This window comes from Lepus europaeus, chromosome 13, assembly GCF_033115175.1.
Source record: "Lepus europaeus isolate LE1 chromosome 13, mLepTim1.pri, whole genome shotgun sequence".
Classification (NCBI taxonomy): Eukaryota; Metazoa; Chordata; class Mammalia; order Lagomorpha; family Leporidae; genus Lepus; species Lepus europaeus.
Genome location: NC_084839.1, coordinates 628,874 through 653,198, shown reverse-complemented (window position 1 = coordinate 653,198; position 24,325 = coordinate 628,874). Strand labels below are relative to the sequence as shown.

The 24,325-nt window shown below is 60.1% G+C and overlaps 1 protein-coding gene across 1 annotated transcript in view; it reads right to left on the bottom strand.

The window, feature by feature from the left end:
- Nucleotides 1-3,694: 3,694 nt before the first annotated feature.
- Nucleotides 3,695-24,325, bottom strand: part of TPO (thyroid peroxidase) — a 66,143-nt gene continuing 45,512 nt past the window's right edge. Inside the window, exons 12-16 of the mRNA XM_062210111.1 lie at nt 23,659-23,829; nt 16,068-16,199; nt 14,697-14,796; nt 6,881-6,998; nt 3,695-3,754 (exon numbers count right to left, since the gene is read on the bottom strand). Coding sequence (XP_062066095.1) covers nt 3,695-3,754; nt 6,881-6,998; nt 14,697-14,796; nt 16,068-16,199; nt 23,659-23,829 — 581 coding nt within the window. The remainder of the gene's footprint in view (nt 3,755-6,880; nt 6,999-14,696; nt 14,797-16,067; nt 16,200-23,658; nt 23,830-24,325) is intronic.

Genomic DNA, 24,325 nt, shown 5'->3' with positions numbered 1-24,325 from the left:
GGAGCAGAAGCAGACCCTGACCTGAGAACCTGTGAACGGGACGTGTGGTCACAACACACTGAGCAGTTCCGGGGCCACCGGATGCAGGGCAGGACTCTGACTGCAGCCTCTCCCTGCTCTGGGGGTTGACAGAGGGGAGGGGAGCTAGGAAGGGGTGTGGTCCATTTCCTGTTACCACCAAGAAGTAACTTGGGGCAGGCACCCACGTCCCACATCAGTTCGAGTTCTGCTACTGCTCCAGAGTCAGCTTCCTGCTAATACGACCCTGAAGGCGGCGGTAGCTGGGTCGCTGCCACCCACTTGGGGGTCTGTATTGGGTTCCCAATTCCCAGCCAAGGCTATTGCAGGCATCTGGGAAGTTAGTCAGCAGCTGGGAGCCCCTGCTCATGATCCGTACACCTGTCTGTCAAGAGGAAGGGAGGGAGGAAGAGAGGAAACAGGATATACCGAGGCTGCAGTGGACCTGGCTCTGGCGAGGGAGCCCTGTGTGGCCACATGGTGGACAGCAGCATGGTGGGAGAGGTGCACAGCAAGTCAGAGCGAGGGATGGAGCCAGTAACCACCTCCCACCAGGCCACATCTCTTAGAGGTCACACAACATAACACACTGCCAGTGTGGACCAAGCCCTGCCAGGAGCCGCTGGGGACATCCTAGCCACGTCCTCACCACACACCAGGGACCAAGCCCCTGCCAGGTGCCCCTGGGGACATCCTAGCCACGTCCTTACCACACACCGGGGACCAAGCCCTGCCAGGAGCCCCTGGGGACATCGTAGCCACGTCCTCACCACACACCAGGGACCAAGCCCCTGCCAGGTGCCCCTGAGGACATCCTAGCCACGTCCTCACTACACACTGGAACCAAGCCCCTGCCAGGTGCCCCTGGGGACATCCTAGCCACGTCCTCACTACTGCTCGCTTCCTGGCTGCTCCCCTCTGGGCCCAGGCGGAGCTGTGGATGTGTAGGCTTAAAGACCCTCCCATGGCTTAAAGACCCCTCCCGCAGGTCCGCAGGCCCCAGCACAGTGAACGGCGAGACCGAGTGGGGCACAGCACCGACCAGCTCATGCTGACGGCTGCAGTGCTGACAGCAGCCGGGCACTGATTGCCCTCGGCGGGCTGTGGCCTCTTGCCCTGGCCATGGCGGGCTCTGTGGGCTGCGGGCACCGGTCCCGTCCCTGGGAGCAGTGCATGTGGTTTGTGATTCTCTCTCCAGTTTTCTCTTCGGAACCTAGAAGTGGTTTCTGAAACTTATTACTGCTTTTAAAATATTCTAGGAATGTTTAAAAGTGAAGTGAATTCTCGAGGCGCCCACAGGAACGCTCTGAGAATGTGTTCAGTGCACCGCGGGAAGGCTGAGGGATGCAACGCGGTATAGACACGGCACTGCTCAGCCACGGCGCCCCTCACCACAGAGGTGGCTGGCCATGAACCTGGCAAATTCTGGGCTGAGCTTACAGCAACACACAGGGGTCCCGGCCTTTGTGCGCAGGTGTCGGGGCCTGGTGGAGGATGAGTCGAGCTCTGAGGACAAGAGCCTGGAGGCCCCAGGCCACCCCAGAAGAGCCCCAGGCTCACTTCAGCACAGCAGGACTTTGGGCCTGGATTCTCACCACAAAACCAGCCCAGCTACGCCCCTGCCTCCTCCCCTGCCTGGGCACTTGGCGGCCAGGGTCAGTCCTCCAAGATACACAGGGTGTGGTGCAGGACGGGTTCTGCCGGTGCCAGCAGGCCTGGGCTGCACAGCAGGAGGCCTGAGACCCTCTGCTTACAGGGAGGAGCCTGTCTTGGGTGTGGACAGGGAGGCCGACCGTCCACGCCAGGGCCGAGGGCCAGCTTTGGACCAGGTCCTGCTGTCTGCCTGTGAATGAGCTGCCTGGATGTGCAGTGACTTAGGGCAGTGTCTGGGGAGCAGCGGGAGGTAGGGTGGCACAGGGGCGGCCCGTTCTCCATGTCCTGGGAAGGGCCAGGCTGTTCTGTGCACCAAGCAGAGCCAGGAGGGCTGGGCCCTGCCAGCCTTGGTGTGCACATGGCAGCACAGGGCAGTGGAGGATGTCCACGTGCCAGGGCCACGCCCATAGCAGGGCAGGTGGGGAAGTGTCCACACATAAGGTCCATGCCCAGAGCAGGGCAGGTATAAAGACGTCCATGTGTCAGACCCACACCCAGAGCAGGGCAGGTGGAGAAGTGGCCACACATGAGGTCCATGCCCATAGCAGGGCAGTTGGAAGGGCGTCCACGTGTCAGACCCACACCCAGAGCAGGGCAGGTGGAGAAGTGGCCACACATGAGGTCCATGCCCAGAGCAGGGCAGGTATAAAGACGTCCATGTGTCAGACCCACACCCAGAGCAGGGCAGGTGGAGAAGTGGCCACACATGAGGTCCATGCCCAGAGCAGGGCAGGTATAAAGACGTCCATGTGTCAGACCCACACCCAGAGCAGGGCAGGTGGAGAAGTGGCCACACATGAGGTCCATGCCCAGTGCAGGGCAGTGGAAGGGCGTCCATGTGTCAGGGCCACGCCCAGAGCAGGATAGTGGAAGGGCGTCCACGCATAAGGTCCACGCCCATAGCAGGGCAGTGGATGGGCGTCCATGTGTCAGGCACATGCCAGGGCAGGGCAGGTGGAGAAGTGTCCACCGTCAGGCCCACGCCCAGAGCAGGGCAGTGGATGGGCGCCCATGTGTCAGGGCCACGCCCAGAGCAGGATAGTGGAAGGGCGTCCACGCATAAGGTCCACGCCCAGAGCAGGGCAGTGGAAGGGCGTCCATGTGTCAGGCACACGCCAGGGCAGGGCAGGTGGAGAAGTGTCCACCGTCAGGCCCACGCCCAGAGCAGGGCAGTGGATGGGCGCCCATGTGTCAGGGCCACGCCCAGCACTTTGGAAAGCCTTACAGAAAGGCGGCTGGATGAGAAAACACTTGTTGCTTCCCCAGATGCCCAGCAGGTGGCGCTGCCTGACAGAGACGCTCAGAATCAGATCCCTTCAAGGCCACTTTACCCAGAACCACACCGAGCGAGAAGCCCATGACCCGTAGGCGCCACGCAGGGCAGAACCCTCGCTCCCAGGTGCTGCTGGGTCCACGGGTCCACACGGGTGGGGCACTCACGATGCTTGCTGACTGACCCGGCCAGCAGAAGGACACAGAGGCCCAAAGGCCAGCCCCGATGGGAACTCCCAGGCTGTGGTGGGCAATGCCTCCAGGTGGGCAGGGCCCTTGGCCAAGTGTGAACTGCTTTCCTCTTTCGTTAAACTTGAGCTTGCTCACTGACTCTCAGCATCCACTTCTGTGCCCAGGACCAGCCACGTTGCTGTCCAGCCACGGCTGCCCAAAGTGCCCTCTGGGCTAGGTTCCCGGGCTACCATGCAGGACGCCAGGGGTCCCAGTCGCAGGCCAGCCCCTGGCAGTGTGCAAGGCTCCCCTGGGAACAGCACCAGGGAAGTAACCAGAGAGGGAGGCCGCAGGGGAAAGAAACGGAGCAACTCCCAAGGTACCAAGCCCAGCACAAGCCCGCTTAGATTCTGAAATGGGTCAGACTCGGCAAAAGCGTTCCAGACCCTGACAGCAGGCCAGCTGGGGTTCTCACACCAGTGGAGCAACCAAGCTCCCAGCTTGGCCAGGGCATGCAGGGACCGTGCTTGGTGCTGAGGGGGTCATGACGGGTGGCTGAACTGGCCGCGCCCACACTGCACTATTCCTGGGATTCCATGACGTGGGCTGTTGGTCCTGGACAACTGTTCACGGGCACCGCCTAAGAGGTGGGCGGGGCCGAGCACAAGGGCTCCGACGGCCGGGTAAGAACAAGTTCATTCCCCAGAGGGCACAGGCAGTGCCAGGGCTGTCTCCCAGCCACCCATGCCGCAGGAGGCTCGGAGGCAGACGTGGACTTGGCCGGTGGTGTGGCCTGGCTCCTCTGTCTCCCCAGCTGTTGTCCCCTCCATCTCGGCCGCCCTGTGGGGGAAAACCTCAGCACCCTGGAGCCCAGGCCGTGTCCCCGTGGCAGGGGCAGGGTGGTGACCGCCGGGCTGTGCTCATCTCTGCCCCATCTTCCCATCATTCACAGGCTTCGTGTTAACAACAGGAACAGACGGAGCCGCCGCTCTGCGAGCAGCCCTGCTGTGTTCAGGTCATGCGCAGTGAGCGGTGCGGGCCTTGGCAAGCAGGGCAAAGGCCCCTGAGCTCCCGGTACCATGCTCCCTCGCTGGCGGTGCTGCCCGCGGTTCTCATGGGCTGCGTCCCTGGGCAGACGCGTCCCCTTGTGCCTGGTCTCTGCATGGAGACAGCTTTACCTGGCTGCACCTGCTCGTCACCTTGGGCCAGAGAGGCAAGCCCCCTGGTTCAGGCCCTGCTCAGCAACATAAGGAAGCCGGCGAGGGCTGGCTGTGGTCCCTGCAAGGACAGCTGGGCTGTGTCCCCGAGGGAGAGGGGGCGGGGGAGGCAAGGAGGCATCAACACCGAGAGGTCCCGGGGTGACAGCACAAACGGCTTCACTTTGTGGGTCCCACGCGGCCCTGGCCCTCCCCTCAGGGTCAGATTCTGTCCCCAGGAGCCGGGCAAGCACAGCTGCTGGCTCCCGCATGGGGTGGGGCGGCTGAGGCTGGGGAAGACCGACCAGGAGTGGGGGAGCTTGGGGGAAGGGCAGAGCAGCAGAGGCACAGACTTAAAATTGGAGCACAAATCCTGCGTCACTAAAATAAACCTGAGGCAGGGCGGCAGTGTGACGGGGCCTCCGAGGTTTATCAGTGCGAGAGGTGTGTGGGTACATCTAGGGCACCCCAGCCCGGACCAGTGTTCATGAAGGGGCTGCGGAGGGGGAGGCCAGGGGTTCGCTCTCAGGGCTCGGAGGGACTGCAGCACAGCACGGGACTCCTAGGAGAACAGTCAGAACGGCGACTCCGAGGCGTTCCTGGCCCGTGCCAGCGTGCCTCCACCAGATGGCACCACGGTCCCCAGCAGGGCTCTGCTCTCTCCACGGACGGTTCGCACCGTGTCCACCGTGGCCTCTGCGGCAGCACACACATCACTTGTAGAAACGTCCCAAGCAGGTGGCCGAGGCAGCCACGCTCCTTCTGACTGCACTGGGGAGGAAGTTTCTGGCTCCAAGCTTCGTGGTTTGCTTCTCGGAGGCGGCCAGGGACGCATGCTGGGGAGCGCAGGCTCCAAATGCAGGGGGCGCCTACCTGCAGAGAAGGATCTGGGACCCACAGGCGGGCTCCTGCGGGACACAGGGAGTGAGACACCTGCCTCTGGCCTGGGTGACAGCCTGGCCCACGGTGCCCAGGTGTGGCTGGGAGGCGAGCTCAGATCCCCAGACACACACCTGCCTCTGCCCTGGGTGTCAGCCTGGCCCATGGTGCCCAGGTGTGGCTGGGAGGCGAGCTCAGATCCCCAGACACACACCTGCCTCTGCCCTGGGTGTCAGCCCGGCCCACGGTGCCCAGGTGTGGCTGAGAGGTGAGCCCGGGTCCCCATCCAGAAGACACCTGCCTCTGTCCCATGTGTGGCTGGGACAAACGTCCCTTGTGCACTGAGGTTGGCCAAGGCGTCCCTCCATCGGGGAGCCAGGGCAGGCTCCCAGGATAGCTCTCGTGTGGGGGGCATACAGCAGTCCAGATTTGAATCTGATGTTTAACTGACAAACATGAAAGTTCTGTATTCCTGTTGCGAAGCCGGATGTTCCGACGGAAGCTTGTGGTTGTTCAGTGACACGGAAACCCAGATGGCACCGCCACTCACCACAGCCATGCGCCAGGCACGGGGCTGCAACCGCCCCGTCTCCCTGAGGCTCTGCCTGTGCCCCATGCCCGCTGCTTCTGAGAGCCGGGACTGGGATTGCCATGGTGGCTGTTTCACCGGACACTGTGGAGGTGAAAGTGCTGGAAGGCACTGAAGCCTGCCTTTCCCACGTTCAGCACAACTCCTCCTTGGGAAGAACCAGACTTTAAGCCAGCATTTTCCAGGCCGGCGCTGTGGTGTAGCAGCTAGAGCCACCGCCTGCAGTGCGGCACCCATATGGGCACTGCTTGGAGGCCCGGCTGCTCCACTTCTGATCCAGCTCCCTGCTAACGCTCCTGGGAAAGCAGAGGAAGATGGCCAGAGTGCTTGGGCCACGGCACACATGAGGGAGACCCAGAAGGGGCCCCTGGCCCCTGGCATAGCCCAGCTCTAGCCACTGCAGCCATTTGGGGAGTGAATCAGACAATGGACGACTCTTTCTCTCTGTGCCTTTCTGTAACTTTTTTTTTTTTTTGAAAGATTTATTTATTTGAAAGTCCGAGTTACACAGGGAGAGGAGGAGAGGCAGAGAGAGAGAGGTCTTCCATCCATTGGTTCACTCCCCAATTGGCTGCAACAGCCGGAGCTACGCCGATCCGAAGCCAGGAGCCAGGAGCTTCCTCCAGGTCTCCCACATGGGTGCCGGGGCCCAAGCACTTGGACCATCTTCTACTGCTTTCCCAGGCCAGAGCAGAGAGCTGGATCAGAAGCGGAGCAGCCGGGATTCGAACCAGCACCCACATGGGATGCCGGCACTGCAGGTGGCAGCTTTACCTGCTAAGCCAGGGCTCCAGCCCTGACCTTTGTAACGCAGCCTTTCAAATACACACATGTTAAAACGTCAGCATTCTCAGGTTCCTGTGGGGGCGGGGCCGACTCCGAGGTGAGGCCCAGGTGGCTGTGCTTGGAGGGGCACTGCTGCCCTCTCCCTCAGGGTCCCAGTTCTGTCTGCCTGGTGCTGTCCACACTGGCTCGCTTCTGACAGACTTAGTGTGGACAGGAGAGCGTGCAGGAGGACAGGCACCAGAGCCATGTCCACTTCTTGGACGCCCTCTCTGGAAGCAGCGGCGCTGTGACCCCGAGAGTCCGCAGGGAAACTCACCTGCGCCAAGTGCGGAGCGCAGACCCCCGCGATCTGACGCCGCCTGCGTCCCAAGGGGGACGTCGCTCTTCCACCGCTCCCTGTCACCGGCAGTGTGGCCTCAGACCCTGACTGTGACCTGCGGCAGACACCACACACGGTCACCGCCATTATCCTCGGAACGTGCCTTCTGAGCCACAGCGGGACCCCTGTGCTCTGCCTGGCTTGGCTCCGGGAAACCCCATGGCTGCAGCTCCTCCCCCGGGGCCCTGGCTTCAGGACGGCGAGGAGCACAGGAAGAGCCTGGCGGTGACTCACGTGACAGCCTCCACTTTCTCCATCAAGGGTCAAAGGTCAGGGGTGTCCGAGAGGCTGCTTTCTAGAAGTTTCGTGGCCTTTTCTTTATACAGAGAGGGAGCTGCAGTGTGAAGTTAGCGTAGATTAAGTGGTTCACAAATTGGACTGACCCTGGATTCCAGGACTCTGACTTGGATGCACGGGGAGACAAACCTCACGCCTTTCCTGTGACTTGAGTCAGCAATCATGACCTGTGCATGTGCGGAACAGCCTGCCGTGCTGCCCACACACCACACTGGGCTCTCTTAAGTGGGAAGGGGAGTGGCCCCGTTTCACTCTCCAGCATAGCTCAGAGCATCCTGATGTGCCGAGGTTGGCCAAGCTCCCAGGAGGTGGCCTGCGGTGGCCCTGGCCACTCGGACGCTGACAAGCTCTGTGGTCTGGCACGAGCTCCGGGCCCTGCACCCGGCTGCAGACACAGAAGCGAGGTCAGTGGTGCAGCTCCTCGGCGGGGGTCTGTGTGCCCCCTCCTGCATCCTCACTCACAGCCATGGCTGCACCACAGCTGCCGCCAGGGCACAGCATGGGCTGATGCCCACAGACCTCACGGTTCATCAGAGAGGGTTCCCTGGCCTCACCGAGCCAGACCGCCTTGAAGAGGTAACACTGGCATTGCTGTGAAAAGCAGCCCGCAACTCCTCCGTGTCGTATTCCTAGCAGACACATCCACGTTTCTCTCCATCGCCTACATTTAGCTCAGTAAACAACCATCCTGGTCAATTTATCTGCCCTCATGTCACAGAAGAGCGCACGGCGCTAACTTGAGTTGGGCTGGTCAAACGGCTTTCTCAGTCACAAAGTGGATACAGCAACAACTTCCTCGGGGACTTGCAGTGAGAACGGGAGGGAGCCAGGCACATGGGCGGTCAGCGCGCACCCTGGCGCTGGGCAGGCATCGAGTGAGTGTCGGGTCAGTGTGCACTGACTTCTTAGTCACCATCCACTCAGACAGGTGGGCGGCCAGCGCGCACCTGGCATTGGTTAGCAGTGACTGACAGGTGTCCACCTGCATAAAAGTACATTAGCTTCTAATCCACTCTCTGGTAATGACTGCAACAGGTGCCGGGTGGCCTTCATAACTGTTCTACGGTGTGGGACTTGGTCTGCCCCTCAGGGCTACTATCCTCCGGGGAAGTAAAGTTTACATGCATGAAACAAGATACATGCTAAAAACCACCCAGAACTGTATTACAAAGGGTAATACTAGATGTTGCAGCTTAATTCACAATAATCAGATGTTGGGAGGAAGCAAGGTGTCCACAGACAGTGGGTGGAGCCAATGCAGTGCGCACTTACACATGTGATGGGACCATTCTAGTGTGTATGCAGACACATGCAGGACCCATCTATGTGCACATATACGTGTGGGCTGTGTGGTGTGTCCGCAGATATGGTGGAATGCATGTGCTGTGTAAGCAGACATGTAGTAGATGTGTGGTACGTATGCAAACACATATGTAACCGATGTGGTGTGTATGCAGACATGTGGTGGAAGGTGTGGAGTGTATGAGGACACATGTGGGTCCCATGTGGTATGTATGCAGACACGTGGTGGAATGTCTGTGGTGTGTAAGCAGACATGTGGTGGAAGGTGTGGTGTGTATGATGACACATGTGGGTCCCATGTGGTGTGTATGCAGACACATGGTGGAATGTCTGTGGTGTGTAAGCAGACATGTGGTAGAATGTGTGGAGTGTATGAGGACATGTGTGGGTCCCATGTGGTGTGTATGCAGACACATGGTGGAATGTCTGTGGTGTGTAAGCAGACATGTGGTAGAATGTGTGGAGTGTATGAGGACATGTGTGGGTCCCATGTGGTGTGTATGCAGACACATGGTGGAATGTCTGTGGTGTGTAAGCAGACATGTGGTAGAATGTGTGGAGTGCATGATGACACATGTGGGTCCCATGTGGTGTGTATGCAGACACATGGTGGTATGTCTGTGGTGTGTAAGCAGACATGTGGTGGAAGGTGTGGTGTGTATGAGGACACATGTGGGTCCCATGTGGTATGTATGCAGACACATGGTGGAATGTCTGTGGTGTGTAAGCAGACATGTGGTAGAATGTGTGGTGTGTATGAGGACACATGTGGGTCCCATGTGGTGTGTATGCAGACACATGGTGGAATGTCTGTGGTGTGTAAGCAGACATGTGGTGGAAGGTGTGGTGCGTATGAGGACACATGTGGGTCCCATGTGGTATGTATGCAGACACGTGGTGGAATGTCTGTGGTGTGTAAGCAGACATGTGGTGGAAGGTGTGGTGTGTATGAGGACACATGTGGGTCCCATGTGGTGTGTATGCAGACACATGGTGGAATGTCTGTGGTGTGTAAGCAGACATGTGGTGGAAGGTGTGGTGTGTATGAGGACACATGTGGGTCCCATGTGGTGTGTATGCAGACACATGGTGGAATGTCTGTGGTGTGTAAGCAGACATGTGGTGGAAGGTGTGTGTATGAGGACACATGTGGGTCCCATGTGGTGTGTATGCAGACACATGGTGGAATGTCTGTGGTGTGTAAGCAGACATGTGGTGGAAGGTGTGGTGTGTATGAGGACACATGTGGGTCCCATGTGGTGTGTATGCAGACACATGGTGGAATGTCTGTGGTGTGTAAGCAGACATGTGGTAGAATGTGTGGAGTGTATGATGACACATGTGGGTCCCATGTGGTATGTATGCAGACACGTGGTGGAATGTCTGTGGTGTGTAAGCAGACATGTGGTGGAAGGTGTGGTGTGTATGAGGACACATGTGGGTCCCATGTGGTGTGTATGCAGATGTGGTAGAACACAGGTGTGCAGATATGTGGAACACACATGTGTATGTAGACATGTGGTAGAACACATGTGCTGTGTATGCAGACACATGTGGGTCCCATGTGGCAGGCATGCAGAAGGGGAGGGGCTGAGCCAGGAACTGAGCAGAACCTAAGCACAAGGTCCCCCCCTGCCCTCAGGAGCTGCTGCACCCAGCTCAGAAGGGGTGGGGGCGGTGCCTCAGGTCCACGACAATGGCTGTGGGCACGAGCAGAGGCCAGGCTGGTGCCAGTCAGTGGTGGTGTGGGGGTGGTAGAATGGCTGGCAGCCCTGGTTCTGCCAGGGAGAAGTGAGTGACACGGGGGAGGGTACTTCTTGCATAGGAAGCGAGCGGTACCTAGCAGCGAGGACACGGAAGTAGCCCTTGGGCTAACAGGCCGGTCTCAGAGCAGAGAACCATGAACCCAGTGATCGAGGAGGCAGCCCCAGTGGTGGGAAGTGGGGCGGGGAGAAAGGCACTGGGATGTGGACACGGAGCAGCCTGGCCTCATGGCAGGCTTTCTCGTGGGTGAGTAGGAAACCAATGCAAATTGTCCACCTTTTGTCCAGGTTTATAGTGTGGAAGCAATCGATATAAAACAGCTGACACAGCGAAAAGGCGAAGACAAAAGGAGACCCACACCGGGGAGCCCGCACGGGAAACAGCAGAGCAGCTGAGGCCACACTCGAGGTGGACTCCACATTCGCACTCCACCGGCGTACCCCCCAGGCAGAGACTGAAGTCAGAGCACACCAGCCACACACACAGACCCAGGAGACCCAGACATGAAGGAACAGTGGCTCACAGAACTCACCACACACGTCTACTCGGCAAAACTAGGCGGGCCAGAGAGCTGAGCAGTTAATTTTTAAAAACTCAATTTGGGCCGCGCCGTGGCTCACTAGGCTAATCCTCCACCTTGCGGCGCCGGCACATCGGGTTCTAGTCCCGGTCGGGGCACTGGATTCTGTCCCGGTTGCCCCTCTTCCAGGCCAGCTCTCTGCTGTGGCCAGGGAGTGCAGTGGAGGATGGCCCAAGTGCTTGGGCCCTGCACCCCACGGGAGACCAGGAGAAGCACCTGGCTCCTGCCATCGGATCAGCGCAGTGCGCCGGCCGCAGCGCGCCAACCGCGGCGGCCATTGGAGGGTGAACCAACGGCAAAGGAAGACCTTTCTCTCTGTCTCTCTCTCTCACTGTCCACTCTGCCTGTCAAAAAAAAAAAAGTTAAAAAAAAAAAAACTCAATTTGGTGGAAGAATTTCAGCGACACAACGGAGTTAAAACTGACGATATTTACCAGTGGCATCAAGGCTGGATCAGGGAGCTGGCTGCACGGACGTGGTTGTGGTCACAGCGTTTCCTTGGGGACACGGCCCCACAGGAAGTCACTGACTCAGAACATGGCCTTATATCCCAAACAGCACGGCAGGTGGAATGGGGCAGGGCAGGAAGCAAGGCCCTTTTGCTTCCCTGAGAGTGGAGCTGGACGCGGACTGAGTGCCCGACGGGGTCAGGTGTAACGTTAGGTTCTCAGCCTCTGTCTCCCTGTCGCTCCCTCCTGTGTCTCTATCTCAGCCTGCTTCTGCTCTTTCCCCTCTCCCCTCCTCCACTCCCCCTACCACAACCTGTTTCCTGAAGCTGAAGAGTGAGCATGTGGGGATGACACCTGGGCTGACTGGTCAAAGCCTGGGAACAGCAGAGGGGCCACTGACCTTTGCCCTCTGAGCTCAATGCATCCCCCTGGGGGTGCCGAGGTGTGTGGGGGACACTGTTCCCTGGAGTCCCAGAGCAGCGCCTGGCCCATGGCCCCTCACGGAGATGGATTCCCTCCGAGAGTCACTGTGTCCCCTGGTCACACGTGTTGTCACAAGCTAACACCTGCTTTTCCACGACATGAGGTTAAGTTGTATTTTGAAAACTAAACTGGTGCTTGGGAGCATGGCTTTTGGGCTCCAGAATCTAAAATCAAATGTGGCAGAAGGCTTTCCTCCTGAGGCTCCCGGAGAGGCGTTCACTTAGTCTGTGGCTTCAGTCTGAGAACAGGAACGTTGCCTGTGCACGAAGGCTGAGTGCTGTCACTTCTCATAACGATAAAGTGTGAGATGCCCACAGCCATCTCCGCAATGGGGCTGGCATTGTGGTGCGGTGGGTAAAGCCTCTGCCTGCCATGCTGGCATCCCATATGGGTACCAGTTTGACTCCCGGCTGCTCCACTTTCAATCCAGCCCCCTGTTATTGCACCTGGGCATGCAGTGGAAGATGGCCCAAGTCCTTGGGCCCCTGTACCCATGTGGGAGACCCGGAAGAAGCTCCTGGCTTCAGACCAGTCCAGCTCTGACCATTGCAGCCATTTGGGGAGCAAACCAATAGATGAAGATTCTCTCTCTAAACTCTGCCTTTCAAATAAATAAATCTTAAAAAAAAAAAAACAACAACTCTGCAAATGTAAAATCACATAAATTGAAATTATTGTCACTCCAGGTCTTTCCCCAAGGAGCACTTAGTAGATGCAGTTACAAGACCAGTTGATTTGAAACTATTTGTCTTCAGCCCAGGTAATTTTTATTGCTCACTCTAATTCATGGTTGGCAAAGGGTTGTAAGTATTGGTGACACCTACGTTTTTAAGAGGAAGTGCATCACAGATGTAAGGAGTATTTCCTGTCACCCTCTCACTAAATCCAGAGACAGTGATTAAAGACAAGCTGAAATAACCTCTGCCCCCAGTGGAGAGAGAGCAGAGTTGATGGTTTTCTAGGCCACAGCACCATAGGACCCTGTCAGATGCTCTCGGCACACACCACGGTGGTTCCAGAATCTGCCCTCCCCTCAGCCTTGGGCAAGGACGGGACCACACACAGCGTGTAAGACACACTGCAACGGGCAGTGTCCCAGAGCCTGCCGATTTCCCCGAGTGCCCTCTGGACGTCCCCCACACCACACTGCTCAAGCCACAGCACTGTCTCCTGGCTCTGCAGAGGGAGGGCCGAGACCCGGCTGCAACAGGGCGGGCTCCTCTGAAGGCAGAGTGCTCCCTGCCTCTCTCCGGTGAGCTGCAGTTGCTGGAGGTCTTTGGTGCTCCGTGCCTACAGAAATACACGTGGATTTCCACTTTTTTTTTTTTTTTTTTGGCATTAGAATATCTTATCTCTTAATTTCATTTTCCATGAACTTACTGAATGCCCTGCTAGATGCGTGATGGCCGCGGTCTCTGTGCTCCTCTGTCCAAGTTTCTTGCTATAAAGGTGCCAATCACATCAGTCTAAGGGCCATCCTACCCCAGGATGATCCCCTCTTAACGAAGTACATCTGCAAAGTGACCGTCTCCCAGTGGGGTCACACCGAGGCCCAGGGGTGGAGGCTGCACCTGCATTGCAGGATGGACTGATGGGCCGAGCAGCGGCCCTGACGCAGGCCTTCCTTCCCGTGTCGGCCGTTGTAGCTCGGCTGGAAGAACTGCTCAGCCACCCGAGCCACGCTGTGGTCAGTTCTGTGGGACCCGAGAGCCTGCTGCAGACGTGTTGGTTAACTGTCCTCAGCCAGGCAGATCCTAAGCTGGCAGACAGACACCCAGGCCACGAGCACGGTGCCCAGGAGGGGTGACAGGAGGAAGGGGCAGCCAGGGTCAGGGCAGAGGCTGCTGCCCAGCGCCAGAGGCCCCTTAGATGTCTGCTGGCTGAGGATCTGGCTTCCAATTGCTACAGACCAGCCATGTCCAATGCAGGGAAACGTGTGACAAGACCTCTGTAGGTCAAGGGCAGGTATGCCTTGGAGTGCCAGGAGGCGCCTGTAAACATAGAGGCTATCAGTCTCCCACGGGATGAGCGGTATCCGATGAACACCCTGAGTGTGAGCGCAGCCCATCACCCACCGCGGCAGGCCTTGGGGAGAACTGAACAGACCGGAGCGAGAGTGACAGAAAGGAGGTGGGGAAGATGCCTGCAGGGTGGAGCCGAGCCCGTGGTGTGGTGTGGAGGAGGCACAGGGCCTCAGCGCGTGTTCAGGCGTCCTGGGCATGGGCCATCCTGGGCTCCAGGCTGGGGCGGCACTCACACCTGTGGCGTATGTGGAGCTTTTCTTAGTCTTCCCGGTTTAGAACAGGCAATCATGCAATAGAAAATTAATAACGCCAACCAGCTGCCAGGGAAGCAGCCGCCGTGGGGAGTGGAGGCAGGTGCAGCCCACCAGGGCCAAGAAAAGTACCCTCCGTCCTGCCAGGCCCAGCCAGGTTCCTTCTGCACAGACCGCCCTGCTGGGACGGGGCTTGCACATCTGGCCCTGGGAAGAGTCCACGGCAGGGGGCAAGAGTGCACCTTTCATCCCAGAGTGACCTTGCTTCTCTGTTGAGCCTTCACCCCAACAAGAGCCAAGCGTTTGATACCCAAGGGGTGCAGGTGGTCACCCTACTCTCACTGCCTGAAGCAGAAGAATGCGCCAGCATGTCTAATGTGCTATTCGGAGCGGCTCTGAGGCCAGTGCCTTTGGGCTGCCACTAACCTGTATCTGCCTGGGGAGAAGTGAAGCACTGGTGACTGGCTGTGCTGGACCAGCCATACCCGGAAAAGAGCACTGGGCTGTGCTGGACCGGCCGTGCCCGGAAAAGAGCACTGGGCTGTGCTGGACCGGCCGTGCCCAGAGGAAAGAATGCGGCCTTGGAAGGTGCATGGCACTTACCACCTGCAGATCACTGTCCACGTGAGCACCGCCACGCCGCCCACAAACAGGGCGCCCAGCGCGATGGAGACCCAGGACGCCCAAGGGAGCCTGCCGGAGTCTGGGCACAGAAGGGGCCAGGTTAGCAGAGCCTGCTGGGCAGGCAGCGTCCATCTTCTCACCTGACCCCGGCCCACACTTGATTCTGGGACGGCTGAGCCCACAGAGGTATCTGTCTGCCTGCAGAAGCCATTTAAACACTCAGCCCAGAACTGGCCATGGGTGTGGGGAGAGTGAGTGGGACGGGTGGCTCCACCCTGGGAGATGCTGCCTTGCAGAGGTTCCCACTGGGACAGGAAGCATCCCTGTGTGCCCAGACCAGGGAGCACTGAGCACACCCCAGAGACCCTGGGCCTGAAAGGACTGGGATGGGGCTGGGAGAGGGTACGGTGACTGCCGAGCAGAGCAGGACCCTCTGTGCCTTTGGTCACCTGTGGCCAGGGAGGGCGTGTGGAACCCCGGGTACCCGTCCTAGGTAAGCGCTGTTGCTGGCTGGGACGCCACCTGGCCCGTGACTATGTATGTATGCTCCTGGACCTGTATCAAGTCTGCCTGTGCATCTGAGTCTATACTGAACCTGCATCTACCTACACACCAGCCTCTGCATCTGCAAGGGCCCCTCCTGCTTGTTCTGGAGGCCACTGTCCCAGGTGCGTCCAGCCTGGCGAGCCCTGACCCCTCGTCCATCACCCGGGTCATGCCGGGCAGGTGACTGCGCCGCGTGGGCCTTGTGTCCTCTCACCCCACCCCACTGCACAGAGAGGGCCTCGTGAGCCCCTGCCCGGCTCAGGGTGGGAACACTCGTGGATGTCCTTGAAGGGGGCGGCCTGGGAGGGGGTGAGGGGGAGGTGCAGGCAGTGACTCTGAGCCTGGAGCTGGTGCTGGGAGGGGGCTCGCTCTGTGCAGCAGCAGCTGGCACGCAGTCCTCCAGTGGCATCTGGTGCCCGATCTGCATGCTCACCGAGCCTTCCCCAGAGCCTGCACGGGCCTGCGGGGGAGCCCAGCACCCAGACCCCTCATTGCTTGGGGACACACACACGAGAACCACTGCCCAGGCCTGTGTCAGGGCAGGCGGAGCGCGTTCAAAGGGGCCTGGAGCGAGAGTAGTGCCCAGTGAACCCGAATGTCCTCGGCCACCCCTCGGCTGAGGTGTGCCCCTGCACTGGCTACAGGAACCAAGGCTGCAGGGCTGCCCTGGCATCCGCACCTCGGGCATCATCCACCTGTCCTGCAGTGCAGCCGCCCCTCCCCCCCACGCTGCAGAGGGGCTGAGCGCGTTTCCTGTGTCGCAGGTTGCAAATGGAGCCACCAAGTAGGCGCGCTCACACTCACCTACACAGGTTCTCCCGTCGTCCCCCAGCACATAGGGGTCAGTGCAGGTACAGTGGAAGCTGCCCTTGGTGTTCCGGCACCGAGCTGAGGGGTGGCAGGGCGCATGCGCCGGGTCTGCGCATTCGTCCACATCTGCAGAAAAGAGCGTGAGTGAGCACGGGCCAGGGCCCAGGCAAAGCTCCTGCGTGCCCGCCCCTCCCAGGAAGCCAGCCACACACCCAGGTCCAGTCCAGGTCCAGGAGGACAGGGAGGCCACCTCTTGCTCCCACAATTCTCAGGAGCAAAGGCTGCCCAGAATCCTCTGCCACAAGTCCCTGCACTCAGCTTTGCCGGCCGAGTCTGATCCACCTGCCACCCACCCCCCACCACTGCAGGACCCAGAGCCACGGCCCTGTCCACTCTGCTAACATGGACCCTGCAGCCACCCTCCCACTGTCCTCTGCTGTGATGTGGGGGGTCACTCAGACCACAGGAGCCAAACGCACTTTTGCCCGATTCTAGGGCCAGGCCCCGCTGCGGGCCCTGCCTCTGGCAAACAACACTGGCTTTAAGCCAGCAGATCCCACATCCTTCCTGCAGCTCAAATGTGCACGTGATGGGAGTGACCGTGGGCAGACATCACGGACAACTCCTGGGCATAGGGTCTTCCGGGGCATTTACAGCTCCTGGGATCAGAGTCGCCTTCTTGGAAGAGCCCAGCTGCCGCCAGTGAGCTGGCTTAGGGGTGCAGCACAGCGAGGTGGGGTGAAGGTGGGGACAAGCTAGCGCCGCCCAGGCTGGGGACTTCCCAGCCAGCCAGCAGGCACTCCAGTGGGAACTCAGCCCTGCTTCTCCGCGCCACCGCCCCCAACCCAAAAATTATGCACCTTTGCTACTAAGGCCAGGAATGGAATCAGGGCTCTGGAGCCCGAACTGCAGTATGCAAACGTGGTGTTGAGGGAGCGGCTGTCGGTTGGGGCCCAGATCCCCCTCTGTGCAGGAAGAAGGTGAGCTGCAGCCCTGGGCCCTGTACCTGAGTCCACCTGTGCCTGGGAGCTGCAGCCCTGGGCCCTGTACCTGAGTCCACCTGTCCCTAGTAGCTGCAGCCCTGGGCCCCTGTACCTGGGAGCCGAAGCTCTGGGTCCTGTGCCTGAGTCCACCTGTCCCCAGAGGCTGCAGCCCTGGGCCCTGTACCCGAGTCCACCTGTCCCCAGAGGCTGCAGCCCTGGGCCCCGTACCTGAGTCCACCTGTCCCCAGAGGCTGCAGCCCTGGGCCCCGTACCTGAGTCCACCTGTCCCCGGAGGCTGCAGCCCTGGGCCCTGTGCCTGAGTCCACCTGTGCCTGGGAGCTGCAGCCCTGGGCCCCTGTGCCTGGGAGCCGCAGCTCTGGGTCCTGTGCCTGAGTCCACCTGTCCCCAGGAGCTGCAGCCCTGGGCCCTGTACCTGAGTCCACCTGTACCTGGGAGCCAAAGCTCTGGGTCCTGTACCTGAGTCCACCTGTCCCCGGAGGCTACAGCCCTGGGCCCTGTACCCGAGTCCACCTGTCCCCGGAGGCTACAGCCCTGGGCCCCGTACCTGAGTCCACCTGTGCCTGGGGGCTGCAGCCCTGGGCCCTGTACCCGAGTCCACCTGTCCCCGGAGGCTACAGCCCTGGGCCCCGTACCTGAGTCCACCTGTGCCTGGGGGCTGCAGCCCTGGGCCCTGTACCCGAGTCCACCTGTCCCTAGGAGCTACAGCCCTGGGCCCCGTACCCGAGTCCACCTGTGCCTGGGAGCTGCAGCCCTGGGCCCTGTACCTGAGTCCACCTGTGCCTGGGAGCTGCAGCCCTGGGCCCCGTACCTGAGTCCACCTGTGCCTGGGAGCTGCAGCCCTGGGCCCCATGCCTGAGTCCACCTGTCCCTGGGAGCTACAGCCCTGGGCCCTGTACCCGAGTCCACCTGTCCCTAGGAGCTACAGCCCTGGGCCCCGTACCCGAGTCCACCTATCCCTAGGAGCTACAGCCCTGGGCCCCGTACCCGAGTCCACCTGTGCCTGGGAGCTGCAGCCCTGGGCCCTGTGCCTGAGTCCACCTGTGCCTGGGGGCTGCAGCCCTGGGCCCCGTACCTGAGTCCACCTGTGCCTGGGGGCTGCAGCCCTGGGCCCCGTGCCTGAGTCCACCTGTGCCTGGGAGCTGCAGCCCTGGGCCCTGTACCTGAGTCCACCTGTGCCTGGGAGCCGCAGCTCTGGGTCCTGTGCCTGAGTCCACCTGTCCCCAGGAGCTGCAGCCCTGGGCCCTGTACCTGAGTCCACCTGTCCCCAGGAGCTACAGCCCTGGGCCCCGTACCCGAGTCCACCTGTCCCCAGGAGCTACAGCCCTGGGCCCTGTACCCGAGTCCACCTGTCCCTAGGAGCTACAGCCCTGGGCCCCGGGCCTGAGTCCACCTGTCCCTAGGAGCTACAGCCCTGGGCCCCGTACCCGAGTCCACCTGTGCCTGGGAGCTGCAGCCCTGGGCCCTGTACCTGAGTCCACCTGTGCCTGGGAGCTGCAGCCCTGGGCCCCGTGCCTGAGTCCACCTGTCCCTAGGAGCTGCAGCCCTGGGCCCCGTACCCGAGTCCACCTGTCCCTAGGAGCTGCAGCCCTGGGCCCCGTACCTGAGTCTACACCTGTGCCTGAGAGCTGCAGCCCTGGGCCCCGTACCTGAGTCTACACCTGTGCCTGGGAGCTGCAGCCCTGGGCCCCTGTACCTGAGTCCACCTGTCCCTAGGAGCTACAGCCCTGGGCCCCATACCCGAGTCCACCTGTCCCTAGGAGCTTCAGCCCTGGGCCCCTGTACCCGAGTCCACCTGTCCCTAGGAGCTTCAGCCCTGGGCCCCTGTACCTGAGTCCACCTGTGCCTGGGAGCTACAGCCCTGGGCCCTGTACCCGAGTCCACCTGTCCCTAGGAGCTACAGCCCTGGGCCCTTGTCCCTGGGAACTGCATCTCTGGGCCCTGTACCTGAGTCTACACCTGTGCCTGGGAGCTGTAGCCCTGGGCCCTGTACCTGAGTCCACTTGTACCTGGGAGCTGCAGCCCTGGGCCCCTGTACCTGGGAGCCACAGTTCTGGGCCCTGTACCCGAGTCCACACCTGTCCCCGTGGGCTGCAGCCCAGGACCCCAGCCCCCGTGCGCAGTCTGACCCGCTCACGGTGACTTGCTCCACAACTTTCCTTCATAACGCACAGCATCAGAGGCATCTGCACATCACTGAATGTCCTGTAAGCAGCAGTGGCCAGTATGTGTCTTCCTAGGATGTCCTCTGACAGGAAGGGCTGAGTCGCCCCTGTGCTCTGTGCTGGTCTTCTCAGGGCCAGCACAGGGTCTGTGAACCCCTCTGGTACTGGGATCCTGGCATCAAGAGGGTGGGCGGCCCAGAGGCGGCTGTGTGAGTTGTCCAAGGTCTCGGCCCTGAGTGGAGAAGCTGGACTGGCCCGGGCTCCAGTGCCACGTGGGTGAGAGCACCTAGCGTGTGTGGAGTCCAGTGTGAGTGATGAAACTGCTGTGGGAGCCCCCCGCCTGAGGGGACGCCTGGTGCTGTCCACGTGCGCTGGAGCCTGAGGGGACGCCTGGTGCTGTCCACGTGCACTGGAGCCTGAGGGGACGCCTGGTGCTGTCCACGTGCGCTGGAGCCTGGGGGGACGCCTGGTGCTGTGCACGTGCGCTGGAGCCTGAGGGGACGCCTGGTGCTGTGCACGTGCGCTGGAGCCTGAGGGGACGCCTGGTGCTGTCCACGTGCGCTGGAGCCTGGGGGGACGCCTGGTGCTGTCCACGTGCGCTGGGCTGACCAGCAGCAGCTTCTCACGCACAGGCCAGGGCCGCAGGTCTGCCACGAGCCTGCCTTCCTCACTTTGCTGATGGGCAGCACTGTGCAAGCCTGGCCAGAGAAGACCCTGTGGGCGAGGGGAGCTGTGGGCTCCTGAGACGTGATGACAAGGGCACCAGGAGGACAGTAGCGGGGCTGAGGGACTGGAGCCCTGTCTGAGCCGTGTCTCTTCTTGTTGCAGAGGCTGCTGAGGAGGTTCGTGTATTGCTCACCACATTCCACACAGGCCCCAAGCACGGGTGCTGTGGGGAGGCATCTGGGGTCCACAGGGAGGGGTGTCCCTTTTGTTGTGGCTCTGTCAGGATGGCACCCATGGGCGTGGCAGGTCCACTTTCTCCTCCTCACCTGGGATAGGGGATGAGGTCAGCAAAGAGGAGCGGTTGTCCTGGTCCCCGAGGCTCCGGGTGGGGCTCCATTTCACATGTCCAAGGCAGTGCCTCCAGGCCAGCTCCCTCCAGTCAGTGCAGCTCTGCTCCCCCGTGCCACCCTGCTGCTGCTGCCCAGACGTGGCCTGCAGGTCCCACAACGCTGCACGCGCAGGGGCTTGGGGATCCGAGTCATCCCCTCAGTGGCCTGCAGGCCAGTGGTGCCAGCAGGTCGCACACACTCCCCCTGGAGCCCAGGAGGGACCCTTGCAACCTTCCTGCAGCTGCTGGCCCTCAGTGTGCCTTGCCTCATACCCCAGCTGTACCCTGCCGTCCACCATGTGGCTTCTCATAGGAGGGCAGGCCTCGGTTAGGGCCCAACCCCGTGACCCCATCTTACTTGACGGCATCTTCCGACCCTGTGATCCCAGGTGTGGCTGCACCCTGAGGAACCAGGGGTTAGGACCTGAACACGTGTCTTTGGGGGGCACAGTATGACCCCCAGCACTCTCCATGTGTTCGGTGTATCCTGAGGACGCTCCAGCCAGGGACCTACACGTCCCACTTCTCCCCATCTGAGGACCACTGCTGAGAGCCAGGTGACAACTCCCCCTGGCTGGACAAAGAGGGGGAATCCCAGGGTCCCCAGATTCCAGATCTACCCTAACAGAGGCCAGGCCTCGCCGGTTTCCAGGTTCCCTTGTTTGCTAAGAGCAGCCGCAGTGTGCATCCCAACGCCTCACCCATCCGGGGAGCCAGCACCCATGCGGGCTTCCACTGCTCTGAGCACACCTGTGCTGGCTGCAAACCTCATTTCCCACAGCAGACACAAGAACCTCGTGTCTATGCACGCATCACACATTGCTTCATCTCGACAGTAAGTGGTGTAAAAGGCCACAGACTCAAAGGTTTTACCCACCTGGAAAGTACAACCTTACAGCACCCAAATGGGGATGACTAAGCTAACTTGTTAAGGTTTCTTTTCTTTTCTTTTTCTTCTATCAGCTGGGTTTCAGGGAGGAACTCGGGTCTGAACAGTGAGGGGTGCTATCTGTGTTAGATACTCAGGAGACCCAGAGCTTTCCCTGCTGCAGCCGTCGATGGGGAAAAGGCAGATGTTGTTGACCAGCTAAACGCTGATGTTCTTACTGCAGAGTTCTTTCTTGTGTGCTTACTCTGGTTTTTTCTCATAATTCTTCACTGAGACACTTCTAGCATATGGAAAAGATGCGGTGAAAATATTTGTGGGGGTCAGTGCCGTGGCGCAGGTTAATCCTCCACCTGTGGCGCCGGCATCCCATCTGGGCACTGGTTCCAGTCCCAGCTGTTCCTCTTGCAATCCAGCTCTCTGCCATGGCCTAAGAAAGCAGTACAAGATGGCCCAGGTGCTTGGACCCCTGCACCCACATGAGAGACTGGGAAGATGCACCTGGCTCCTGGCGCAGCTCCGGCCATTGCGGCCATCTGGGGAGTGAACCAATAGAAGGAAGACCTTTCTCTGTCTCTCCCTCTCACTGTCTGTAACTCTACCTCTCAAATTAATAATAAATAAAATCTTAAAAAAAGAAAATATTTGTGTTCATAAATGAATGCATTTAAGTCTTCTCATGACTTCTCCTATTGAGCATTTTCTAAGTTAAGACTATGCTTTAATGAAAAAAGCAATAAAAGAAAGGACAGAGTTGAGTAAACAGTCATGCCCTCCTTTTTTGCTTCTCACTGGGGATGTAACCGACATTCGGAAGTTCTCTTCTATGTTTATAAATACGACCCACAGAAGTAAACACTCCAAATGGCTTCTGATTGTGTCAATGCTCTGAGACCCGTGTTTGTACTGGGTGCGCTGTGGTCCCCTGAGTCCCGCTTGCCTCCCTCATGCCCGCTCACCCTGCACCACGGTGCACTGCACATACGGAGCTCAGAGCCCCAGGCTGTGCCGCTGTTCATGGGGAACACACAGCCGAGAGCTGGACCTTAGGCTCGTCCTCCTCTCACACAGAGCACGCAGGCTCACAGAAACCAGGAGATTCTGGGGAGACAGAGCCAACGGCTAGAGCAGCCCTGCTGCCCTGGTGGAAGGGGGGTGGCAGCTGTCAGGAGCGAGGACGCGGCTGATCACGGTAATTGCAAACACACCCAGGGTCCACAGGAGGCACAGCAGCGGGGCTCCAGGGAGCAGCCTAAGCCAGACCAGCACAGCCCACTTCCTGCTGGAGTGAGTCTGGGAGTGTGGAGCTGTTTTAAGTCCGGAGGAAGGTTTCCTGGGCCAGGGGCCAGGCTAGCGCCTCTGGCAGTAGCCTCCTCGCCCTGATCCGTGTGTGCCAGGTCAGCTCCCAGTCTGACTTCTCCAGCTGCTGGGCCCTGTCTCTCCATGTGAACCTGAGACAACTGTGGGGACAGCAGTCGGCCTCTCAACCTGAGCCTGTGCCCAGTCCTCCCGGTGCATGGGGCCCGCAGCCCCTCCAGCACTCTCCTGGCCACACAGCTGTGGCACCACACCAAGGACCTGCAGTTGAACCCGGAGCCTCACCACGGCACTGCACTGCATTCAGTGGCCGGACGACCATCATCACCACCCACAGGATGCCCTCCTTCCTCAGTCAAACGCCAAAACCTGAACCCCAGGTATGGCTTGCATTTCTGCTGGACTCTTCCCAGTGCTGAGCACGGCTCACTCAGTGCAGTTCTGACACTGGCCCCCTCCCTCCTGGGGACACGGCCTTGGTGGGGGCAGCCTCTCCAGGCACTGCCCCAGGGCCTCGCAGGGGTGTGAGTCAGGGCTGGTAAGGGGAGACCTGGCTCTGGCCACTGGATCACTCTGTGGCCAGAGCAGTCCCATGGGGATGTCCTGCTGGCCTCCCTGCATGGCCACCCAAGGACCCACGCTCTGCTAACTGACACATCTGCTACCCAGGTGCCCTGGGGGTGATGCCCACCTACGTGGTCACAGGGAGAAGCCGGTAGAGGTGGCTGGGGAGTTTCACAATGTGGCCTAACAATGGCCGTTCCCCACGTGCTCTCCAGGAATGGCGCGGGCAGCTCCTGGGCACCCCTAGGTGTGAGGAGGCTTGGGAATTGGGCCCAGCGGTCCCTGAGGGAGCAGACAGAAGTCACTGGTCCCAGATGGCTGGGGGCTCACCACGTGGGTTTTCAGAGGGCAACATCCCCTGACGATTCATTCCAGAAGTCAGCTTTGCAGATCCGTCTCTCCCTGACCCTCTCCCAAGGCCCTGCCTGGTGCCATGCTCCTCAGGTGACTGCTGTCACGCTCCACTACCTGACCACAGATGCGCCCACGGCACTGTTTGGTAGACAGCTTCCTGGCCCATGCTGCCGACACACTGTGGAAACGCAGGCTCTCGTTCTCATCCCCCGCATGCCCCGCCCCAGCCTGCTAAATGACTGACCTTTACAAGCAGGGGGCTGGGAGTCCCAGCCCTCCGGGGTGCAGGTGACTTGCTCTGGCCCGTGGAGCTCATATCCATGACGACAGGAGAACACCAGCCTGTGCCTCCCCGCCTCTTCACAGAGCACAAAGTCCCCGCCATCCACCGGGTCTGGGAGGCCACACCTGTCGTCTGTACAACGTAGAAAAGTCTTCTGCTTGGGGTTGCGGCCACGCCACAGATACCACTTAGCTCCCAGCCCCCAGGCCCTCAGAAGGCGGCCACGCTGGGGCCAGGGCCTTCTGAGAGGGATGTGCTTATCATCTGCCCTCCCTCCCCAGACAGAGGGCGATGGAGGCGCGCCTGTGTAGGGTGTGTTCACTCCCCCAGCAGGGCCCACCTCCCAGAGAAGGGCCGGCTGTACGGAAGGCACCAGTGACTGAATCTTCAGCTGCTGCTGGCAGCTGGTCAACCTCTGGGGAGCTGGTGTTGTCCAGGAGACCTGACCAAGTGCCTGGTGCTGGGATCTCTGCACTGCGGGGTCTGCTTGTGCTCATGGCACCTGCAGAACAGAAGCTGAGGCAGAACAGTTGTTCTGAACTAAACCCTGAAAACTCCAGCTCCTGGTCACTTGTGCATCTTTTCTATGGTGGCCAATGTTGACCTACACTGACCAAGATTTGCTCTT